At 42.7% G+C, this 25,226-nt stretch overlaps 2 protein-coding genes across 2 annotated transcripts in view; both read right to left on the bottom strand.

Moving 5' to 3' along the window:
- LOC119402735 (female-specific histamine-binding protein 2-like) overlaps positions 1-25,226 on the bottom strand; it is a 571,419-nt gene that overhangs the window by 487,248 nt on the left and 58,945 nt on the right. The window lies entirely within an intron of this gene.
- LOC119401891 (female-specific histamine-binding protein 2) lies at positions 10,561-24,175 on the bottom strand. Its single transcript, XM_037668897.2, has 5 exons — positions 24,022-24,175; positions 18,809-18,981; positions 15,791-15,870; positions 13,964-14,041; positions 10,561-10,859 (listed from the first exon to the last, which is right to left on the bottom strand). The coding sequence occupies exons 1-5, from the start codon at positions 24,136-24,138 to the stop codon at positions 10,744-10,746; spliced, it is 564 nt and encodes a 187-aa protein (XP_037524825.1). The 5' UTR covers positions 24,139-24,175; the 3' UTR covers positions 10,561-10,743.

Raw genomic sequence — 25,226 nt, forward strand, 5'->3', positions numbered from 1 at the left:
CCAACGCAGCCATTTGTCTTGCTTGTAAAGAAAAACTTCCTGATGACGGCCACTTCGCTCACTGCTCAAGCTGTGAGTTTGACTACCATTACGGTAACTGCTCAGGTGGATATGAAAAACCCGGAAAAACGAAGGGTACCAAAGACAGTTGGAAGTGTCCAACCTGCGTCGTGGCTCGAAAGAGAGGCAACAAGAAGGCAAATAAGCTGTCGCCAGAACAGGAGTGTGAACATGCGTGCGAAGTGGCTGCCATCAACGCAAAGCTAACGATCATTTTGCAAATGAAAGAGCAAGTTGTCATGGTTGCTACCTTGCATGCGAAATTGAAAGGTGTCGAATCATCGCTGGAATTATTGTCTAGCAAATACGATGATATCCTCAACAATCAAAAACGCCAAGACAAAGACATTCAAAGTCTTACAAAGCGGCTTAACCACCTGGAAGATAACCAGCCGAATTCTGAAGTTGCCAGTCTCAGGCTACAAGTAAATGATCTCGAACAGTACGGCAGGCGTCAAAACATGGAAATTCATTGCTTGAACTATCGCGAAAACGAAAATCTACTAACAGTTGTTAATAATCTGGCAAGTGAACTTCACCTCGACCTAATTGGCCCGAATGATGTAGACGGACTGCACAGACTTCCCGAGAAACGCGGCAAGCCGCCCGTTATCTTGGTACGTTTTGTCAGTCGGGCAGTAAAAGATAAATGGCAAGCTAAATCCAAGGAGATAAGACAAAAACGAAGAGGCGTTCGTTTCTACGATAACCTCACCGCTTACAATAAACGGCTACTTTGGTTGACGCGCACGAAAGCGGCTGACATTGGTTATCAGTACACCTGGCAATCAAACGGAAAAGTTCTCACTAGGAAACAAGCAGGTGACAAGGCTATTGTTATGAAATGTGACGAAGATCTCACTAAAATTACATAACCTGCCAGCGCTGCAATTTTCTACATCTTTTGTAAATCATGGAGAGCTTCGAAGTTCACTCCTTCAATAAGAGTGTCTCAGATTACAGAAAGACCATCAAAAGCTCTTTCTCTCTATTTCACTTGAATACTCGCAGTCTGAGGAACAAATTTGATGAACTAACTCAGTACCTTAACGAGCTTCATGAATCTTTCGATGTTTTAGCTTTTACAGAAACGTGGTATAATGATAACTGTGACATGCCAATCATTGATAACTATAAAACATTTCCATGTCTCGAACACACAAGCGTGGATGCGGAGTATGCGCGTATATCAAGACAAGTATTGCTCATTCTACCATACCTGAATTGTGTATTACTAGTCCGGACGTTGAGTGCCTTGCATTATTAGTTAATAATACTGTCATCATTATTGTGTACCGTCCACCATCCGGTTCCATTAGAGATTTTTACAGATTCCTTGAAGAGACATTCGACTATTCGTTGACAAATAACCGGAAAGCTATTTACATTGGCGATATCAACATTAATTTACTCTCTAATCAAAAGTTGTCAGTCTATTTTCTTGATATGATACACAGTCATGGATTTGAAAATTGCATAACCACGCCGACGAGAATAACAGATAATTCAGAAAGTCTTCTTGACGTTTGTTTGACGAATGACAGCATAGACAACATTTTCTCAGGCACCCTAACACTAGGGTTAAGTGATCATATGCCAATCTTTTGCATACTTCCTTGCTATTCAAAGTCCAATCCACAATGCACTCCGCCTACTTTTGTCAGGAAGACTGATGAGAAAAAGCCTAACACATTTTCGAGATGTTGCGTCCAACACTGATTGGACCAGTGTCATTCAAGAAAAAGACCCAAATATCTCCTTTAAGTTGTTCATGGGTATCTTTACAGCGATATATAATAAAGCCTTTCCAGAGCAACCATTCAGGAAACACAAGAAAAGCAGGAAACCATGGATTTCCCAGAGACTTTATAAAAGGATCGTCGAGAAAAACCGTTTATTTGCGCAATTTTTACAGACAAAAGAGCCTAATTTGTTTGTTGAGTATAAGCAAATAAGAAATAAATTGGGAGCCGACATTAAAAAAGCAAGAAATGAATATTACTTAAATAAGTTCCAGACATGTCATTCCACTAGGCAGACTTGGTCTATGTTAAACCAATTAATTGGTGGTAATAAAAATCGCATTGACACACCCTTCACACATTGAGGAGAAATTTTAGACGGTGTCAATTTAGCTGATAGAATCAATGCGCATTTTTTAACTGCAGGCACACTAAAGGAACCACATGACTATCCCATAGATCCTGTGAGTTTCATGAAGGGAACGTATTCCCGATCTACATTTTTATCACCATCCAGTGACGAAGAAATATTTCATATCATACATTCTCTGAAGATCAAGTGTGCCCCTGGTGCAGACAATATAATGACAAAGCCAGTTAAAGTAATCGCCGATATTATTGCTGGTCCCCTGGCACATATATGTAACGTTATGCTGACCACTGGATCTTTTCCTGATGACATGAAACTGGCCCGAGTCAGTGTGATTTACAAGGGCGGTAACAGAGATGACCTAAATAACTATGGGCCCATCTCTGTGCTGTCAGTTTTTTCAAAAGTCACTGAATACGTAATTAACAATCGTCTTTATAGTTACATTTCCGATAATAAGATTTTGGTTGATCAACAGTTTGGATTTAGAAAAAACAAAAATTCAGAATCCGCCCTAATGGATATAAAAAAAAATGCTAAACTTTGAGCAAAAATTAATAACAGTAGGTATTTTTTTAGACCTGCGCAAGGCGTTTGATTCAGTAGCCCATGATATAATAAAGAGAAAATTGAATTTTTACGGTATAAGAGGAGTTGCGTTGAGCTTACTAAGTAACTACCTAAATAATCGCCAGCAATTCACGTTTGTTAATAATATTAGGTCAAACACAGGACTCATCTCAAATGGTGTACCACAAGGATCTGTTCTTGGTCCCGTCCTATTTTTACTCTATATCAACGACATAGTTAACGTACGAGGTATTAAGGACATTTTGATTTATGCTGACGACACTAATGTATTTTTCGCCGGACAGGATTGCCAAGAATTACAGTGTGCAGCAAACGCATGGTTATCCGAACTATCAATATGGCTACAAACAAATCGGTTGCAATTAAACGTCACAAAAACAAAGTATGTATTGTTCAGAACAAAAAATAAAGCCATTAATAACCAGTTTTTTTTTAATATCGCGGGAACGAAATCTATCTATCTATCTATCTATCTATCTATCTATCTATCTATCTATCTATCTATCTATCTATCTATCTATCTATCTATCTATCTATCTATCTATCTATCTATCTATCTATCTATCTATCTATCTATCTATCTATCTATCTATCTATCTATCTATCTATCTATCTATCTATCTAGCCGCGTACGTCTGGGTGCTCTCATGGTCGCATCCTTAACTTGGTGTAGGCCAAAATTGGCATGGAGGGTAAACAGATTCGACGAATATGACTGTCGGGTCATCAGATTATTAACGTGAAAATCCTGTCGCGGACGTCGTGAAATCCTTTCCTCCAGACACGTGTGAACGTACCGGTTTACCACCGGCCGCAGTGCACGGGGATGCGCCACAGGTGATTGACAGTTTATATCTACCCGGAACGGCGAGAACAGTCATTGGTAATTTAAATGCGAGAGCGTTAAGGAAAACCGACATCGGTAGCGTTGCCTCGACGAATGGAAAAAATAAAAGTTTAGATCCCAGCAAGAATCGAACCCAAGCATTCTGCGTGACGATCAGATATTCTAGCACAGAGCCAAGTCAGGTCTACAAACTGATTTTGAAAAGCAGCCTATGCAGGCGTAATGTGGGTGCATCGTCAATTGTGCTTGTGGTGCTGACTATTTAATTTCACAAGAAAACAATAAACTCTACGTATGTACTCTTACGATAAAAGCGTCATATCAGATTAACGTCTGTGGTTCCAGTGTTGGCTCTGCTTTTATAGCAGTCTTTAAGAATTGAATTTGTAATACCTATGATTCAGCAAACTATATTGAAACATTGCGCGGCCCCGAAAGAATACAATAACGAAAGACACGTATGATATTCACAGGATGCTGCCATAAAGTGCACTTCCTTTCGATAACACTGACGTGTGTACTGCAACGTGAGGGCTCACGTCACGTCACACCATAAGTTGCGCTTTAAACGCCAGTGTTGTCGACGTGCGTGGTAAGCCCACCATGTGCAGACAGTTGCTACACTTACAAAAACACATCGATCCACCTCGTCGCGCTTGGCTCAAAGCCATAAAATACAGCATAGAAGTACTCGCTGACTGCTTCGCATGAAACCGATTCCCACAACGCGTGGGATCTGTCGAATGTTTGGACAATTCGGATTTATCTGATGAACTCCGACTTTAACGGCCAACACGACCCTGTTCCTTCTTTATCGAAAGGGCATGTTCTAAGCGGTCTTTGGTCGATGTAAACTTTACCTCACGCCAACAGTATATCGCAAACAGATGTCATCGAACAATAAACAAAGGGGTTGTAGCGCACGTTGCGATGTACGTATGTCGGGCTCTCGAGAGCGAGAGACATCTTAACATTCGGTTCCCTGGTGGAACTGGGGCGCGCCAGACGGCGTCGGTAATATTTGTTGGAGTTTAACATCCCACAACCAGGATATGATTGTGAGGGACGCCCTGGTGGAGGGCTCTGGAAATTTGGACCACCTGAGGTTCTTTAACGTGTGCCTAAATCTAAGTACACGGGCCTCAAGCACTTCATCCTCCACCGAAAATGCAGGCGCACGGCCGGGATTCGATGCCGCGACTGTAAGGCCAGCAGTCGAGCACCGTAACCACTATAGACCACGGTGGCGAATCCAGACGACGTCGAATAGACGGACATCTTAAAGTTCTTCCGTAGGACAACATGAAGCTATGCTATAAACATGCTTTAGAAGTTGCATTTGCACTTCGAAAATTCCTTGTAAAAGCAGCGTGTAATGTTGTATAATCGCACAACCGGAGTAAACGAGCAAAAAAAATGAAAAGCGAGAGGAATGACAATAATGATTTCTTCAAAACGCTTGATCGTCCATTCGTCCCCCACCAAGGACCACCAACCACATAAAAATAAATCCCACACTACAAATTTGATAGCCGAAACTATTTTCCTTGCACCAATATTCCTTGCTTTCACTGCACATGAATGGACTTAGCTGCAACCAGGCTGCGTGTAAAGATGTGAAGTATTGAGGACATATTGCTAAATTTCACCGGCCGAAGAACGCCATGTGCTTGCAATGGGGAAACGCACTGTGGCAATGCTAGGTATACTTCCACTCGGTGTTATTCGGAAAGTATTCAGCACCATAAATTTCTATGTAATCGATCACGTTATACTGCGATCTCTCTGTTAAAGGAACAGTAGATTCGCTCGGACTTAATCGATGACGTTAAGTGATCGCTTAAGTGATCGTTAAGTGATCGTTAAGTGATCGATCACGTTAAGTGATCGCTCGCTCGGATTTAATCGATCACGTTATACTGCGACCTCTTTAATAAAGGAATGTCTGAGGCCCGTGTACTTAGATTTAGGTGCACGTTAAAGATCCCCAGGTGGTCGAAATTTCCGGAGCCCTCCACTACGGCGTCTCTCATAATCATATCTTGGTTTTGGGACGTTAAACCCCAGATATTATTATTATTATTATTATTATCTTTAATAAAGGAACAGTAGATTCGCTCGGACGCCCCCTTGCGTTTTTGCGCTACTTCACTACGTTAAACGACAGTACCTTGCTGCAGACTAGGTAGGCCCGTCTTCTTCTCATCTCCTTCTAGCCACTTCCACAGAATTGATGCGTTCATAACGATTGCTTTGACAAGGTGATAAAACATCCTGAGGTATCCCCTCCAGGTTAGAACGCATTCCTGTATAGGGCCACTATAGCTTTCATGCAGCCCACCCAGCCCCTGTGGTTTGTTATGAACTTCTTTGAAGCATATTCTGTGCGACTGTCCACAGTACTGTTCGCAGAGACAGTCGCTTTGCAACGCGCTTGACAAATTGGACGACCGAACTCTTTCGGAAGAAAGACTCCTGCGCCACCGACAGGACTTTACGTCTCAGAAGAAGGCTGTGCAGGCGCTAATGCGCTTTCTGCGTTCAACCGGGCTATCAGAACGGCTGTGATAGGACGTCCTGCATGTGTGTGTGTGCATGTGTGCATGTTTTGTTTTGTTTTTATTTGATCTCCCTCTCTCTCTGCCCTCTTTCCGACCCCTATATCCCCACCCCTGCGCAGGGTAGCAAACCGGTCGCTCGCACCAGGTTAACCTCCCTGCCTCTTCCTTTTCATCTATTTCTCTCTCTCTTTGAAGAAAGAGCGCAGCCTCTCATTTATGCATATCTCTTTTCAACTGCACCGCCTCGTCATCCCTTCAGACTCTCGGGTAGCTTCGCTGGACACAACGTGAACAAGGGAGTTTTTCAACCATTTTCTTCGAGTTAGGTACCACTCAAAGTGCGCACGGAAGAGCTTCCTCGTTCTTCACACTTCAGTTCTTTTAGGGGCTTTACTTGAGCATCTCAAACACTTTTGAAATGCTTCTAAATCTTCGTGCACTACCACTGCACCATGGAACGCCATTCACATAGTGTGCTCAAATGAGGACAGCTGTATTTCTGTGTTTTCAATCACCACATTTCATTAAAGACGGCCGAAGACATTTTCGTGCTCTTTAGGTAAGACTGAATATCCTGAATACACACGCGAAAAAAATCAGGAAGACGCGTGCGTCTGCCGTTTACGATTTCTTTTTCATTTCAACAACTGTTTCTGGGAGGTTTCCAGGCGTTTCCTGAGCATAAAGTAAATCAGAAAAATAACATGGACACTTAGTATACTTCTAAAACCTTCTTCTTTCCCTACTTGGGGGCATAATGAAAGGAATAATCGCAATTCAATGTCGCTTAATAATTTTTATTTAGGTGCCCTTATATGAGATCGCTAAGCATGAGAGGGTCAAATATGGACGTGCCATTTGCAAGTGCCTCCAACCACAGAAAAATAACGCGTACCAAAAAACACCATTGTGATGAAAGGCACCCCTCCACTGTAGTTCCATGTCGCTGCCGCAGCACCATTGGCGGGCCTCCTCGTTTTTGTTATTGTGAATTATTTTCAGTTTTCAATCCACTAAGCGCACTGCAGTTACGGAACGCCTGGGCTACACGAGCATGTACGCTTTGCTCTTGGAACGGTGTATCCGCCGACCGCCGCTTCGCTGTGTGACTGGCATGCCTCCTGCTTTTGTTTTGCAAAAAATAAAACTTTTCCTGTGTACGTCTGGTGCCTCCCCCCCTCCCTGCTACGCTTTGGATTGTCTTGATGTTAAAGAAAAAGTTAGGTATTCCGTGGCACTCCAGAAAAGCCGTTAAGGTTCCCTAACCTTTTCCGTATGCGTAATTCTCAGACGCTAGTTCAGTTCTTCTCAGAGGAGAAGCCTGGCGGTTGTAAAGCTTTTAGTATGGATATTGAACACCTTTATTACTCCTTGCCACATAAGGACTTGTTAAAATGTGTTATTGACTGCATTAACGATCAAGGGCACGAGGCGATTGCCACAAATAAATGTGGTGTTTCTAAGGGGGCTTTTCTAGAAATTATTTCTATGTATTTAAAGTCAAGGCTGGTAGGTTAGAAGGAAGGCGTTTACGTGCAGAAATCAGGGATATGTAATAGTTCTTAGGTTGCTCCTGTTCTTAGCAATTTATACCTTAGCAAGATTGACAAACTTTAGGAAGGTGCCTTAAGTAATCTATTATTAAGGTATTTTGCTATGTAGACGATTACTTGATTTGCAGTTTTTGCAGTAGTGAGGACTTTTAAACCGTGATAACCTCTGTGAGCAAAAAACTTGAATTAAAAAATGGGGAGGGCTGTACTTCACTAGAGTTGCCTCACAATAATAGAATACAATTTCTGGACATTTCCTTAACGTTTGAGAAGAACCACGCATGCTGGCAGTATTCTCCTAGATTCTCAACACCATTGTAATATATTTTTTGTCGAAGCACTCGTAGGTTGTAAACAATGGTATAGCCGTGTCTTGCCTTAAGTCGGCCCTCACCAAGTCGTGTGAGTACAAAATGAGTGATACTTTTAAAGGAGTGGTGTCACAAAAATTTGGACGTCATGGGGCCCCGAGAGCTCTTCTAAGTCGAAACTGCCGCCGGTCGTATCATATGAGCATATAGTAAATATTCTTCTCGCGCTGGGGCAAATGAGTTTCGTTGCCGCTATTAATGAGTCAGTAGCCACTGATTCGGAGCAAAAAACACAGGTTCAAAAATTTTCTGTCACCACTCTTTTTACGTACAGGTTACGCGTCTTTTAGATGTAGGTTATCCTCGTGATGCAGTGGTCACTGTCGCTGAACGTTTAAGGAAGTCCATTATATTAAGTCTGAGCATATAGTTGCAGAAAGCGATAGGAAGAAACGTATCGTAGGTATACTGTACATTCATTGCGTATCTCACAGGCTAAAGAAAGTAGGAAGCAGATACGGCGTTAATGTGGTTTTGACGGCTGCCAATTTGACGGCTGCCAATAAGTTATAGGTAAGGTTTGTGTCGCTGGGCAGAGGAAGAGTGAGCGAGTAAAAGACAAGAAGCAGACCGATATTTGTTTCGTAAAATACACCAACAAATTCAGTGATTGCCCTACAAGTGTGGCGTATAAGGTCCCTTTCACCTGCGGCCGCTTCTACGTAGGACAGACGGGCCGCTGCATTAACCAGAGATTACAGGAACATAAAAGATATTGCTAACCCGAAGCTTACCTTCTAATCTATCATTACATTGTCGACAGTGTAAGTGCACGCCAAAATTCGTTTAATGCGCAGTTTTGTACCGGCATACGAATGAAGAAACGCGCCTGATGATTGATGTATGACATATCGAGAATAGTGGTAGCGCATGCGTGAGCCAACCATCGATTAACTTGCATAAGAATGAAATCAAATGCCATACCAGTCATCTTTGACGTAGACTCCACGCGTGCAAGATTGATAGGTTCGTCTATTGCATGGGCATGCGCAGATAAGTTTTCGTGCCTTCTTTCTTTTCCGCCGTCGTCCGTCTCTTCAGGTGTTAGTCGGCATTTGTGGTGTCCTCACTTCTTTCTCGTGTCCGCGTTTTGTCTTTTTAGAATGATTACTCCATGGAATATTCAGCAACGTGAATTTGGCAGCGTCGTCATTGAGTGCGTCAGCATATTTTTAAACATTTGCTAGAGCAAGCTCGGGTGCCGTTTATATACATAGGCATTGTTCAATAAACTTGCCTTTTTCCTTGGTTTCCCCTTCACGCTGCCGGCTACTTAAGAGTGGATGACGCCGCCACTATATTCTTATCGCAGTTGTTTGTCAGTGTGAATTTGACAAATGCATAAAGATCGATAATCACATCCATGTATCTATTGAATGTCTCACCCTACTCTTTCGGCTGTCGCCTACTTCTTAAGACAACCGCTGCGAGCTATACTGCAGTAAAACATTGGAGTGATGTGAAACTTCCGCAGAGTGCACCTTTACTGAGAGTGCTGTTTGTTTCTTTATTCGCAATGCAGAATACACATTCGCAATAGGCATTTCCGTATTGGGAATTTCTCCACGTGAACAGAAGTGTTCGAGCACATCTTTTTTTTTTTTTCAAATAGCCGCATGCTTTACAACAATGGTGAATGGCAAAAGTATTTCTTATAGGCGAAAGACGGGAACAACCGATAGGTATGAAGACAATTATAGTCGCATTGTCCCGTCGATTTTGGCATAAGACATTGCGTATAAAAAGACGGTTCTTCATTTTCGCGACCAGGGAAAGCCAGTTTGTTGTGTACCAGAGCATTGCAATGCATTTTATTAGAAAACACGTAAACTGCCCTTGTCGGTGACACCAGCTCGATGTAAATAGGAGAGAGAGAGGGAAAGGCAAAGGAAAGGCCCGCAGGTTAACGAGGTTGAACCCGCTTTGCTGATCTACATTGAAGGAGGGGAAAAGGACAGAAAAGAGTTGAGATAGGAAGAAGAAAAGACAGTGGAATTTGAACCGTACTCTGCAACATTTCAAAGCTTGAAATCTTCTTGGTATGCGCAGTGAACGATGCTATGCATGCGAGAGTATCACTTCTCCTTTAATTAGGAATTAATGAACACAGATACCGGAAAGGTAGCGTCAGTGTTCATCCCTTACAAATGATAGCAGATCTCAATGAAATGCAAATGGGTTGACTTCCCACAATTTAGCGCAGCATGTCGTTCTCGAACATTTAGTTCTGTCTGGGTGCGTTACTGCGCTGGCGATGTAAACGTTTAAAAGTTTTAAACGTTCGACTAACCGGTCCCGCGCACCTTTTTTGTTGCAATGTAAAATACGTCTTCCTAAAATTCGTCCCTGTGTCAAAGCGTATGTGACACCTCAACTGCTCCTGGTCTGAATGAAAAGACTTTAAGCACGTGCGTAAAGGTTCTTATAGACACAGTGGATTAGGTAAATAAGAGTATGCAGATGTATTGTTGCTGTTAAACACTTTATTTCATTTTATATTAGAGCGCAGGCGAGGGCCGTGTCTAATTACTACATGAAAGACAAAACCAAGAACACAGGCATATATTAATATTGAAATATCGATCAACCTCTTGAAGCATATGGTGACAATATATAGCTTCCATTTCCAAAGCGCCGTATTTTTTTTATTATTGGCAGTCGCTTTTGAATACATCCAAGACATTCCTACCTGCTGTATACTTTTCAAATACGCTCTGACAATTTTCCGCAATTTCGCTGGGATTTTTTGCCCATAGCTCGTATCCTGAAAAAGAATGTAAGTTGTAAGAATGTAATCCCATCGCACAAACTCACCTCCCTCTCCTAACTTTTCAATACGGCAATAATTTTTCGCCATATATGAAGTTTCGCCATATATGACTTCCATGTCATTGATCATGTTGGCGCAAAAAGCTGACGAAGGTTTTTATTTATTTTTTTGAATTTAATAATACCTCAAATACCCCAGCTTGGGACTTTACATGAGGGATGGGCTGTTATGTAGCCCATCCATGTAGCCAAAACGACGATAATCAGTCAATGTTTCACCGCAAGGGCGAAACATTAAGTGCGATAGCAACAAAATGCAATGCTATAGGAAGTCTAATATTCATCGCCCCTTTAGCATATGAGATACGCGGGGATCAAACAAAACGCGGCCGCTGCTGCAAGCGAGGCGAACTTCGAGCTGTGTATCGCTTGAACGCAAACACAGCAGAACACAGTACATACACAGGTGTGAGCCATTTGTAGATTCCTGTCAAGGTAGTGCGCCCGCGACCGCGCCGTATTAGACGGTTTCTCCCGCAGCCACGCAGCCACACCTCGGGAAACCACGATGGATCTTCCGCGCGTCGCAAGATGGCCAGCGTGTTTCCGCTGTGCTTGAACAGCGATTGTCGACGGCTCTCCAACACTTTAGCTCGAATATAGAACATACGATGCGTGGGGCGCCGCATAGACTTTATTCGGAAACTCACGGCAACACCAAAAACGCCCCTGGGGTATCTTATGGCTGCTATCGCAATAAACTATATAATAATAATTATGTGGGTTTAACGTCCTAAAACTACGTTTCGATTATGAGAGACAACGCAGTGGATGGCTCCGGAAATTGTGACCATCCGGTGTTCTTTAACCTGCACCTAAATCTAAGTACACGGGCCTCAAACCTTTTCGCCTCCATCTGAAATGTGGCCGCCGCGACAGGGATTCGATTGCGCGACCTGCGGGTCAGCAGTCGAGCACCATGACAACTAGGCCACCGTGGCGGGTCAAGCGCAATAAAAGTACGAAGCACAATTAACCACAAATGCCGAAACGCTCATCGGTAAAAAGCCATCATTCTCAGCACGCGCATACGCAAGGCTAAAGTGCAAATAGCTGAAGACAACATGGACGTCAAGAGCACCCACCCAATTGTGATCATATTGTACTCATTCATTAATCATTTGATAGCCTATGTAGATTTTTCTGTTGTTTCTAAGATACTGAAAGACTTATTTTCAAAGCTGTGCCTTTCCTGCCATTTACGCGTCGTCCTAATCAATACACAATGTACTAAATATAGCACGCTTCGAGAAATAAGGAATCAGCCTGGATTGCTTTACTAATTTTCAACGGGACTCCAGTAGTGAAATTGGGAATAACGGAGACAGATACGTTTGCTGCGCTATATAAATGATTCCTGAGAGACCTAGAGGAGGATAAAGACTTGTTGCTCTTGCAGCCTAATAATTTCGGCGCAATATGGGAAAGTTCAACAATTTACTATGAAAATACAGTTAACGAAACGTCCAATATATAGACGCCGGCGACGTGGAGGGAAGAGCGCAGTAACTTGCTTTTGGACTTTTCAGACGCGCTAACTAATGTCTCTTTCCTTTCTTGCTAGATTTACAATATTTACATGTGATTACAACCCATTGGGCATTTAAACTCCGGCGGGCGTCCAGTGGATGTCCATTTCTGGATGTCTTGGTCGTCCAGTGGACATCCGCGAATAGCCGATAGGCGTACAGCGGACATCCGCTGGACTAGAAGGCGCATACTAATTGGCAATCCAGCGGATGTCCCACGGGTGTCTACGACGGATATTCGGAGGTTCAACGGACGCAGCTAGGAGCTCTTTTTATTGATGTTTTCATTGCCATGGAGGGGAAAAAATGCGCGTGGCAACCGCAGATCAACCGTAGTCGCTTCGTCGCTTGGAACGATCGAGTAAGATTTGCGGCTTCAAAATATGTGCAATTTCTTTTAAAGGGCGTCGCCACCTCGATCGGCGTGATCGTCCAATATTAAAGGCGATAGTCTTTCTTAGGGAACAAACGCAGATACTTTGGTGTCCGTCTGTCACTCGATATTCAGCCACCCGGCTAAAGTTTAGCTACTTTCTGAATGCCCAGCCATCTTGAACTGGTAGCGAGGTTCATAATTGGGAACATTCTCGATCAAAAAGCAAATATTACGCATATCTGAGGCGCACCATCAATACGTAAGTATTACATTGTGCGTTCCTTTAGTAGAAAATATATCGATACATAATTCTAGAGACCGCAGTGTTTCTGAGGCTGCGCTGAAAATGCTAGTGTTTTTTGTGCTGTGCTGAAAATTCGACGCTCAGCCAGATGCGGCGATTCAATAAACACCCGTGGTGGCCATACTGGCAGCGTGCGGGTTTTCTCGGGCGTGGCGCGCTTTCTGCGCTGTAAGAAATGACCGAGGGGTTTTTGAAAGCGATATATAGGCTTGGCTGCTGTAATTAACTACTTGAAAGGCGTAGTGAATTATATACATCACATTTTCTGTTGAAAATTCGACCTATCGCGCGCATGATGGCCTTCAAAGACATATCCTTGATTCATAAGTACGGAAAACCACAAGTTCGCAACTAAAGCCCGAAACAATTTAAAAATCGTACGCGACTGGCGATATGTCCTGCACGTTATGTCCCGAGGACGTCCGATGGAGAAAATCAAACGGACTTGAACATTTAATCCGACATTGATATCCATCGGATGTCCCCTGGACAACTGCTTAGGACGTGGACGTTCGGATTTTATTCGGATGTCCGAGGGAGTTTCAATGCCCATTGGGAAGGTACAATTCCAACTATTGCATAATACACCGTATTGCACTTCACTCTCACTAAGGCATCGATTCCTAAATACGGCACATGGCGCCATTTCTCTTATAAGCTGTTGGGGTGCTCAAAATTAACCGTTTTTGTACTTATAGGCGGCAATAAAATAAAACGACGCCTGGAAGAAAATAATCTCTGCCCATTAAGAAAAACAGTTCCGGGCTGCATGGGCTAATATTGCTCCATAAAATGCACTTCGCCAAATACACGAAAACATCTTCACTTACCGTCTTTAGGAGGAACGTAGAATACATCGCATGAATTTCCATCAGAATAAACCAGGACGTCTGTGTAGGTCTGCCCATCTGTAAGCATCCAAATTCGAGCACGAAGAATTGTTTATAGCAGTCCTCAAATAAAAACAGCAAAATAGCATCTAGCGCCCACTGTCGCTGCACCGCGTTGTGGATAGGAAGACGCTTTGAGCCGGCGTCTTGACAACCAGCTTGAAAAGTAGAACGAAAGGAAGAGAGATGGTCGTACACGACACGAAAGCTAGCTACATCACGCGCAGTTCGATCACGAGCAAGCACGAGGCACGCGCAGTTCAGCTCTGGAAGCCTGCTGGGCTGGTCCTCTTGTACAGCGCTCCACGGCGACCTCGAGGTTCCCCAGAAGGTTATGTTGAGTTCTACCGTGACTTCAGCTGCGCACGCTGCCGGAGATAATCACGGAGACCACGGTTCGATGAAGGAGTCGTCCCTTTAAAGGCTTGCCGCATTCTACGAACACTGAGCTTAACTCAGTGGCGATGACTTTCCGTTTTTTTTGTGTTTGGCATTTGGTTAGTATTCTTTTGCGTACTCACACTTGGACTTCCACTAGTCGTGCAAGGCTGGAGTCAACTGTGGAGCATGTGATCTACCCAGCTTCTTACGGTTTTTCTAGGATTGTAGTTATGGTAAGCTTGGGCTTAATTAGATTGCCTTAATTACACATCACATAATTGGACTTGGCTTTAGTGTTGGTTTTATTAACTCAATTACTCTTCGTTTAGTTAGTCTTGGCTTAAGAAGTCTTCTCTTATTAGCCGTGGCTTAATTTTATACGTGGCGCAAATAGTCTGGGCGTAATTAGTGCTGACTTAATTTGCGCTCAATTAATTAGTATGACTCAATATGTTTTATCTCCCTTAGTCGCCATTTAATATGTATTTAGCAAATTAGCCTTGCTGTAATCGTCTTTGTCCAATGAGCTAGGTTTCAGTAGGTCTTGGCTTAATTAGCTTCGCTGAGCTTGTTACGGCAATGCGAGATGACGTCACAGCTAGGCGCAGTTTTTGTTCACACCCTACGGCCTAACCTCGGGCTTAAACAGCTCCGCTCTTAAAATATCTATTTCATTCTCTCTTTCTTTCTCCTTTATTTCTCTGTTTGTGCGCTCGCCGCCTCGCCCAACAGAGTGCTTGCATCAGCGCACGTGTTGACAAATCGAGCAAGTGTTCTGGGACAGCAGCAGAAGAGGAAGAAGGGGGCGGAGAGAACATGTGCTGGGTCATGATGAGAAGTTTTGTTCGCACTGCCGGGTGCAAAGAAAAGGTTTAACTGTTCCGCTGTTAAAATAAGGCTTTACATTAATTTAGATTGAATACACGTGCCAGTGGAACTTCAGATATAGCTTTCCTGAGGCCGATAGTCAGAGGGTTCTTAAGAAAGTATCAACTGTTGGGGCGTTTTAGTTAATATCCTCGTAAAAAAGAATAATTGGTTTGATGAACAAAAATGATTCTAGCTTACGCCGTTTTTTGTGAGCCGAGGTTCCCTATAGTAGTTTGATTGACAGAAGCATCAACACAAGGATAGCAATCCTTGTGGTTCGGTTCTAGCTTGCTTATAAAATGCCTGAAATCTGTCGGCAGCAGGTAAGAGGCTTGGTGCAGGTGCTAGGTAGGACGAACCCAGCAATGTAAACTCTATCACATGGACTTCACCGCAGCCGAATTCGCACTCAGCGGAATGCGAACCAAGTCTCAAGCAATCTGTGTGTTAGTGACACCCATGAGGTAACTGCATTTTGACAATAGCTGCAAGCGATCTATGAAAGCAGAAACTTACCTTCTGTTACATACATAATGGCGTTTTCCTTCTCGTAACCCTCCGTTGTAACAGCATACACTTTTTCATACGACACTTGGCTGAAATGGTTGTACAAGTTGAGTGCAAATGTTATTTGGGGCACAAGACCACCAAACATTTCCCCATTGTCCGCGATATCATGAAACACTGCTTCTACAAGGAAGCATTCTACTCTGTACTCTAAAATGAAGTCATTCAGTCATTTTCACGCCGGCTTTATTTCGTCAGAATCATATTTTTTTATAATTTCACAATATGCGAAATGGCGGGAGGACTGATGTTTTTACCATGGTTGAACTGTAACATACGCCAACACGTGCCTTAGGAGTTTATATTAGTTGAAGTCCTAACCACATTCACTTCGTTTTTGTAACTCAACGTCAAAATTTCTTGTGCTAATCTTTATCGGTCGCTATTGTTTTACAGCTCCTTTCCGTCAATTTTAAATCAGATAGCATTTAGTCACCAATGGAGTGTGATGTGATCGCGTGAAATTATTCCCATCAACTGAGATCACATTATTATTGTGAAAGGAGCAAGCCATTGTTCTGTAGGGCCATTCGTATTGTTGCGAAGCTTTGTGTGTATGGCACAAATATAAGAACACCTACTTTTAAAGGCATATGTCTCTCATCATTCATTACTGTCAAGGCATATACCGCCCAGGGCAAATAGGACATTTTTTCTAGTTTTTCTTGTCCCAGGATTCAATCACCAACAGTGACTACCAGCGTTCGCGACAACCACGGTCCCAGAAAAAGAATCACTAGCGCTACAGTGACTAGTTTTCGAAGGGCACATTGTAACGTACACACGACGCATATGATATGCATACATCAAGATTGTCTTGAAATATTAAGAAAAATACAACGGCAATGCCGCCAGTGTAGTAGTGTGTGTACATACTCGAAGGTCATTCCTACAATATCGATGGCCTCATAACAGTGAGCAATTTTCCGTACTTATATTAAAGCTCGTTCTGGGCAATCGACCAAACAAATACTCAAATGCTCGCATACCTAGCCTACATGTGCTGCATAGTACACAAAGCGCTCTGTAAACAAGAAAGACAATATATGTAATACTTTTTGGATCCTTGATTCCTCTCAACAACGCTTCGGACTCAAGCGCACAGATTTGCAAGGTCGTCACAATATCATTTGAGCATATAATCACCTTAATGGAGATATAGCTGTTCAAAGTTCTCAGTTGTTTGGTCTATCTCATCTAGAGTACGGAAGAAATACTAGTACCGCGAACCGTCGAGATCGTCTGAAACTAGGGAGAGCTGTAGTTCTTCAAGGGACATTGCATTTTTAATGAACCTTGCTCACATTTTAAATGTCAGGGCGTACTGCGATGCAAGAGTTTGATGTAAGCTTGGGATGTGTTGCCGCAGAATTAAAAGATAAAAAGATAGGTCGAACTCCAGTAACTTTTATTGAAATAGTGAAAATATTATACCGCTGTTGCAGTTTTTTTACAAACTGTGCATCATTATACATATAAAATTTCAACTAACATTCGTATAGTAATATGCATAGGCTGAATGTTTATTCAGAAAAATAATCTAATGCTGTCTGTTATTTTGAGTCAGAATATATGTGAGAGTCACGAAAAGGCAAATAAAAAATACCTAACATTCTAAAACATGCAACTGCCCATATCGTGAGAGCAATAAAGAGTTTAGCATGGCTTTTTGATAATTTTATATCTAGTTCATGCCTCAACTGATTATCAAAGGCAAAAGAGGATTCATTTTAATTTTATGTAGTAGCCGACTGATTACCACGACATAAATATTCCAGCTTATCGTGCTCTTAATCTGTTCAATCATATGACCACCCCTCATAGCACTAAAAATAAGGAATATGACTTCACTGTTTTCCTAAACTTTTCGCACAAAATATTGGCAACTGCGCGAGATGATGTGCACAAATTGTAAGGAGGGTATTCACATGCATGTCCATTATTTGGCTCTTTTTTTCTTTCAAACCACTTCAGACAAGCGCCATATAGCGGTTACTATCATAATTGTGCTGATTGTGAAGCTGCATACTGTTCTCTATAACGTACAGAAATTAAAACAAGAACCGGCTGAGCGAATTCCTATTGTAGTGTTTATGGAAGAAAAAGCTGGTGGCTGCCGTCAGCGTAATCATATGAGTGCACTTTCATAAAGTTAGTAGCGTCTGGCAGTTGCAACATCCAGAATGTGGCGTATCCTATTGAGACGCAAGTTCAAATGCGACAGCGTTGAACAGCCCGTGCAGCTGAAAATGCGGTATTGACATTGTATATGGTCGAAAAATCGGCGTTGTCAGTAACCGTAAAATACCCATGGATGCAAAGAATCAGGGTTCGAGCCGGAATCGAGCTCATGCATCCTGCGTGGCAGTGATATATTCTGCCACAGAACAAGGCCCGTGCTTGAAGCTGCTTCGTAAAAATTCAATACAGTCGCCATGCCGAGCGAGGAGTCTCCTTAACACGTTTAATACGGCGCGGAAGGCGTAGAGAATCGCACCAGGTGTCACAATATGTCAGTTGCGTAAGTAGGGGGTGGTTAGAACCGGCCAGCTCACAACAAAGGGCTCAGCTATAATTCATAACCGTCGTAATCATACATAGCATCAACCAATTGTGCAGATACTCAGATGCGCGTTTTGCGTTATAGGATTGTTGTGCATACTTCGCAGCTGTAGCTGCCGTAGGCACCCTAGGAAAGTTTCCAAGAGCCAATATCATGCACACAGTCACGCCTTCCATTCAGCACGGTATAAGTGTCCACCAAGAAGGATGGCAAACCAATGAGAAGGCCATAAAACGGGGCCCGTCAGCGCTATCACGTATCGCTGTTAAAGTCAAAACTTAAGCGTCTTTCAAATTTTTAACTATTGTTTAAAAGAAACATCGGTGTCGTGTTTTTTAGTTTTGTTTTTTTGCAAAATGTGGATTTTTGCTTTGCAGGATTAATGCGAAATAATATGTACTTACTATGCATCCTCGCCGTTACTTTTAAAACTAATTACGGCATCAATACTTTTTTCTTCTTCGTTCACATTCATGCCTGTAACACTCAAGCAAGTAATGTCTGTGCCCCACGTTTCATCGTCATTATAAGTGCTCCATGCCAGGTAGTAAACTGAACCATCGTCCGCTTGGAGGCTCTGAAAGAAAATATAGACCACTAATGCTCCACTCTGTAGCCATGTTCCCTGATGTCTTGCAAGTTACTTGATGGAAATTGCTTGGTGCGAATCTGACATTGAAATAGCACCGCGTAAAGCATGAATATCCGTATCATCGCACCATGATTGCGGTTGAATAATAAGTATGGCACAAAGTTGGGCGTCTTGTAATGTCGCTCTGTGATTTTCAGTATGAGCAATCACGAAGTGAAGAAAATGTCTCCTGTTCTGATGATGTCTCAAACTACAACAAAGAATATCCTCGACATTCATCTGCCTTGCGGATGTCGATGTGGTGACAAATGAGCACACACTACTTCACGGTGTTACTACGCCCTAATAGCCATGACGGCTGAGCTGGAAAGATCGTGTGGTAGAAGAGAACCATAGCACCTCAAGGTACTGTTACACATCGTGGTTCTAGCGTGGGAGATAACGCATCCGGGGAACTCATCAGCCAGCGTAACATTTTGTGCTAGGATTGATACAGACTCATATTACACTCGCGCCTAGCCACTGTACAAGGTTTTCAAACACCATCTGTCTTTTTCTACCTTCCTGCTCGAGTGTATTTGGGTATCCTTTCAATGCGTCCTTTGATTCCTGTGCTTCTACACTTTTTTAGGGGCGAAGCTCCTTAAGGCGGCACCCGTTCGTCCCTCGTAGTCGTAGTAGTAGTGCGTAACAAGTCTTACGCTTTGACCTCCAAGGTGGTGCCGGTGGGAGATTTTTCCTGTGCGTTGTTGAACAATAAAAAATTCGCAGCGTGCGCGTTAACTAAAAGCCGAATTCTTCTGTCTCTCATTCCCCATTAGCAGCCATTGGCATGTTCCAGTAGGAAACGTTAGTAGAAGTAGAAGTGTAAGTGTTAGCTAAAAGCCGACTTCTTCTGTCTCTCATTCCCATTAGCAGCCATTGTGCCTGGTGAGATTTCTCCTGTGCGTGATTAAACAATAAAAATTTTGTTCAAAACGCCGTTGATTGATGAAATAAACCAACGAAAGACGCCAGATGTTTTGTAAAGGCAAAACGAAAGAACGCCAGATGTTTCTAAAGCAAAGCGAAAAGACGCCAGCTGCTTAACGAAAGACGCCACATGTTTTCTAAAGCAATGGTTTTCTAAACAATGAAAATTCACAGCGTACATGTAAAGTTAAAGTGAGCTGCAAGTCGTCATAACTCATCGAGCCTTTAGTATAAACGCGCCCGATCTCACGTCGGTGATGATGTACTGGGCAGAATTCACGGAAGATTCACGGTTTACCGATGAACCTCCGCAGCTTCGCCCACTCATCATCATTCACTCCGTGGATATGCTGTGATTTTCTTTTTTTCTCATTTACACTTCAAGGACGCTATCTTTCATTCTGATTTATGTGTGCTTGAGGCTTGAGGCCCGGGTGCTTAGATTTATGTGCACGTTAAAGAAGGTTGGATTGCCCCGCCACGGTGGTCTAGTGGCTATGGCGCTCGGCTGCTGACCCGAAGGTCGCGGGATCGAATCCCGGCCGCGGCGGCTTCATTTTCGATGGAGGCGAAAATGTTTGAGGCCCGTGTACTTAGATTTAGGTGCACGTTAAAGAACCCCAGGTGGTCGAAATTTCCGGAGCCCTCCACTACGGCATCTCTCATAATCATATCGTGGTTTTGGGACGTTAAACCCCAGATACTATTATTATTATTAAGAAGGTTGGATTTCCGGAGCCCCACACTACGGCGCATTTTATAATCATATTGTGGTTTCGGGACGTAAAAACCCACAATTATTATGATTATTATTATTTTGTCTGCCGTTCTGTCGATGCACACCTCACGATCCACTTGACCGCGCGAAATATGATTGCGGCACACGCACCATACGTTTAACGAGACGGCAACCGTCTAGCGCGGCATAACTGCATATTCACGTCGACAAACCACTTTAGCCGTACGGCAAACGGCAGTGCTATGGTCACGTGAATTAATGACTTACTGCAACAACTAATGAAGGATCATATATTATTCATGCTGTGATTGTATTCCAAGAGCAGAAAAAGACTGCATCACGGGCTTTCAGAGAGAAATAAGCATATAAATACCTCAGTGTGAGCTTACGATCTTAAATTTGGGTTTTGTGACGACGGCATAGTTTAAAAGAAATTAAACAGCTTGTAATAGACGGCATTCCGTATCAGTAAAAGATTCTCAGTGCAACCTTGATATCATTGGATGTACTATAAAGAGACGCAAACAGAAACTTCAGAATAATAAACATTCACGCTAAAGAAGGTAGAACAACCGGAGAACATGCAGGAGAAGATTCGAAGATGCGAGGATAAATTCCTTGAACAAGGATCAATAAGGGACAAAATATTATTTGGCAAATTATTACATGCGTAAATAATATTTTGCCGACAGGAACAGAAAACTCTTTGTCCGTACATATGGACCTCTGTCATGTAAGAGGAACCTATATCAATACAAGAATGCATTAAACGAAAAACGTTTTTCTAGCCTACGAGGGTGTCGAACCTAGGGCCCTATGCTCTGAAGCTGACTCTCTTTCTCACTAGAATAAAGAATTTAATGAAAATCAGCACATAATGATGCCACGGAAGGTATATGGTAAGTTAATTGTATTCTTTTGAGTGCAGTGCAATTATTGTGCTATAGATGTAAAAAAGTAAAGTGGACGAAAAGACAACTTGCCATCGGCAGCGACTGAACCTTCGAATTACGCGCTCGATGCTCTTAGCAACTGAGCTACAGCGGCGATCGCCCCCTCGTCCACTTATCGGGTATTTATGTGCATGCAAGCCCTGGGAGTGTTAGTCAGCGCCGCCCTTAGCCATGACGGCGAGTGTGGAACACCCTTTGTTTGTGCCAGATGGCGTCACGTAGGACGTGAACATTTATCGAACGGACAGCTGATCAATAAGCCCTCGTATACTACCAGAAGGCATCAACTCTGCCGGAACGAACCACTGGCTATGAATGAATGAATGAAGGAAGGGAATTTTCGAAGGCTCGTTTCTTTGCTTGACAGAACCTTAATGAGAACCAGCAGATAACGAAGCCAATGAAGGCATATGGGTGTTTACTGTACTGTTTTAAGTGTAGTGAAATAATTGTGCTATAGATGTGAAGAAAGTAAAGTGGACGAAGAGACAACTTGCCGCCGGCAGGGACCGAACCTGCGAGCTTCGGATTACGCGAATGTCGCAAGACTGTCTCGTAAGGACTGTCTCTTACAGGAGATGAACCTACGTGAACGACACGAATGCGATGTACCGACGAATAAAAACGCATGTAAAAGGAGAACAGTTGTTGTGAAGGCTTTCTTGGTGCAATTCGTGATGGATTGAAAGGCCTCTTTAGGACGACATGGAAAGCCCACATGGCATTTTCGACACATCAGGAAACTTCCCACATTTTGGAAACTTTAATGTTAAGGATGAGTCACTGTGGCCGGGGAAAGCTCCTACCATTCTAGGCACTGAAGAGCGCTAGAAAGAAGATGAACGACGCCACGTCAAATCCACCGGAACGTTCCCGGGATGTCTACAACCTTAGAGATTCCTGCGATAAAACCCTACGTTCGCGCATTCCGTTGTCAACTACCAAGGATATTCTGCATGGGTTTCTTAAAAATTGGAGCGGAAACTTTCCTCGCTAGATCAGAAAATAAACAAGATTACAAGTAGCACCCTTGATGCCATTGTTTTCTCCTTAAGTCTGTTTTTTTTAGTTTTGTCATTGTTGATTGCAATATATATTGTTCTATTTTTCTGTTGTCCTTCTAATGGCCTAGTTAGGGCCACGACGAGATCAACCTCAATCAACTAGCCCATTTTGGTGCTCTTCTGCATTACATATTCACTCAATAGTATATTCCGCAAGAAGCTGCGTAATGATAATGCGAAACACACTTGTGGAGTAATTCTTTGCAATTTAAAATGTGTTTTACTTAATTCATTATTGCCATTCCCTATCTGTTAATTAAACTAAGAAACATTTTGTCAGGTGACAACTTGGGCGTCTGTTTCAAAGTCGTTTCATTATTTTTTCCAGGTGTGTTCTTTCGAACCAATGATCTTATCAATGCAGCGTCCCTCCTGGTGAAATTCTCCTCGAAATTTCAGTGTATTCTATTGAGGAACGCGACAAAACATAACATATTCTTTACTCTGCAATTTTTCGACATGGTCAGCTCCCGCCAGGTTGCTAAGTGATGACTGAGTGCTAGGCGATGAATTTTGACTGGCTTTCCTTTATAAAATTGTAGCATAGAACGTCATCTTCTGTTTCAATAACTAAATCTGTCACTATTGATCCAGATACTCCGTAGTTTTGACTGCACAAATTGTATTTTTGTAGCCTGCTAAAGGTGCCATGAATATATTACCCACCCCACTATGAAAAGTAATGGCATTAGACATGCGAAAAGCGCAGTCTAGAACTCAGCGCTTAATAAGCCGTGGAAATGTTCTGATTCTAATTCAATAATGGTTGGGGTTTAATGTCCCAGAAATACTATATGATTATAAGAGCTGCCGTAGTCGAGAGCTCCGGAAATATCGACCACCTGGGGTTCCTTAACGTGCATCTAAATCTAAGTACACACGCTTCAAGCATCTTCGCCTCCATCGAAAATGAGGCCACCGCGGCCGGGAAACACGTTCCGATTCTAAGTTAGCATAGATGCGCATTTGCATGAAGGCAAAATTTTCATTTTACTTAGGATAATGCCTCGACATCCTGAGCTCTCCATGTATTACCACGGAATTTAAAGAAAAAGACTTGTCTCACTGAACAGTCGAAACGCAATCGTCTAACGTATTTTGTGCCGCTTAAGGTCATCCTACGGAAGAATTGAATTTATCATCACTAGTCTTTATTTTCACATGAAATATGGAAATTTAGGAGTAATGTCAGCCACATCCTTAAGGTGTGCGTGCACATGGTACGCATTTATCATAACCTGCTACTTCAACAATTTTCTACGTGCAGTGACAACGCGAGCATTGAAATGAAGTTTACCTTCCAGGCGTCTTGGTTGGCACCATACAGGCTTTCATTGAGCCACTCCAGATCCACTGTTTCCTCAGGCTCAGCAAGTGCGGCGACAATAGCGAGAGCGAGTACAAGAAACTTCATGATGCCTTCCAGTTTCCGTCAGGGGATTCAATGCTTACCGACTGCTAGCCTCTCTATTTATACCCGCCCTTCTGGAGGAATAACAATGCTGTAACACGCCATCACCGTGCCGTCAATCAATTATCGGCATAGCAGTGCTCCATGCGAGAATGTCTTAACTCCAATTATATAGGGGCAGATGCATGGCATGACTATCATGTTTTTGTGCTGATGGTTTCGTAGAAGTCTGTAATGCACTTATCTTTGTTCTTTGTCTGATTTATTTATTTATAAGCTTTCGACACGTCAGGAAATGCACTATTACACTGGCGCGGTAAAAAGGATACTGGAATCTGTTCGTCTAGCACGGTTTTAATTTTTCGCTGATCCTTTACCCCGAAAGACTGTCAAATATATTTACTTACACGAATAAGCACGGAAGCTAAAACAAACGAACCCTGACAGCATAAAAATGCTAGTTCATTGTACCAATATCCGAAGTATTTCCTTCCAAATTCCGGCGTCACGAAGGACTAGCGAAATATCAATTTTGTATGCCGAAGGGTGGTGCCACTGCCACCAATACCACCAGAAATAATGACGCTTGACTGGTCATGCATGATTGTGGGATAACCGAAAATGCCTGGTTTTCAGTCTTGACCAAACCATTACCTTAATGAGATTTAGGCGGCTGGGAGACATTTAACTGGGACAGACATCATGGACCCACCACTAGGTACACACGGCGTTTCATTCGGTACCCTTTAAAATACCCCATTGAAGAGTTACGCAAGTAGTTGACCTGGATCTTCACCAACATAGTTTGATTGGTGTGTAATACACGGCATCTGAAATTGTGGAAACATGTAACTGCTCTTAGAGATAACACAATTTACAGCAGTCTGTGTGTTCAAATATATACAGGATTCCCCGGCTAACCATAGCCAGAGTTTTAAAATACGCCAACGCACGTTATGACGGCCCGGCCAAATTCATTATTCTGACTATTGCGTTACGTAAGTCCCATTATTTTTTTTTTTGCATTCTGCGTAATTACATAAATAAGCAATATTCATTGAACCACTTTTGAAGCAATCCTGCTGGGCAAA

The sequence above is a fragment of the Rhipicephalus sanguineus genome, chromosome 8 (genome assembly GCF_013339695.2).
Source record: "Rhipicephalus sanguineus isolate Rsan-2018 chromosome 8, BIME_Rsan_1.4, whole genome shotgun sequence".
In the NCBI taxonomy this organism is placed as follows: Eukaryota; Metazoa; Arthropoda; class Arachnida; order Ixodida; family Ixodidae; genus Rhipicephalus; species Rhipicephalus sanguineus.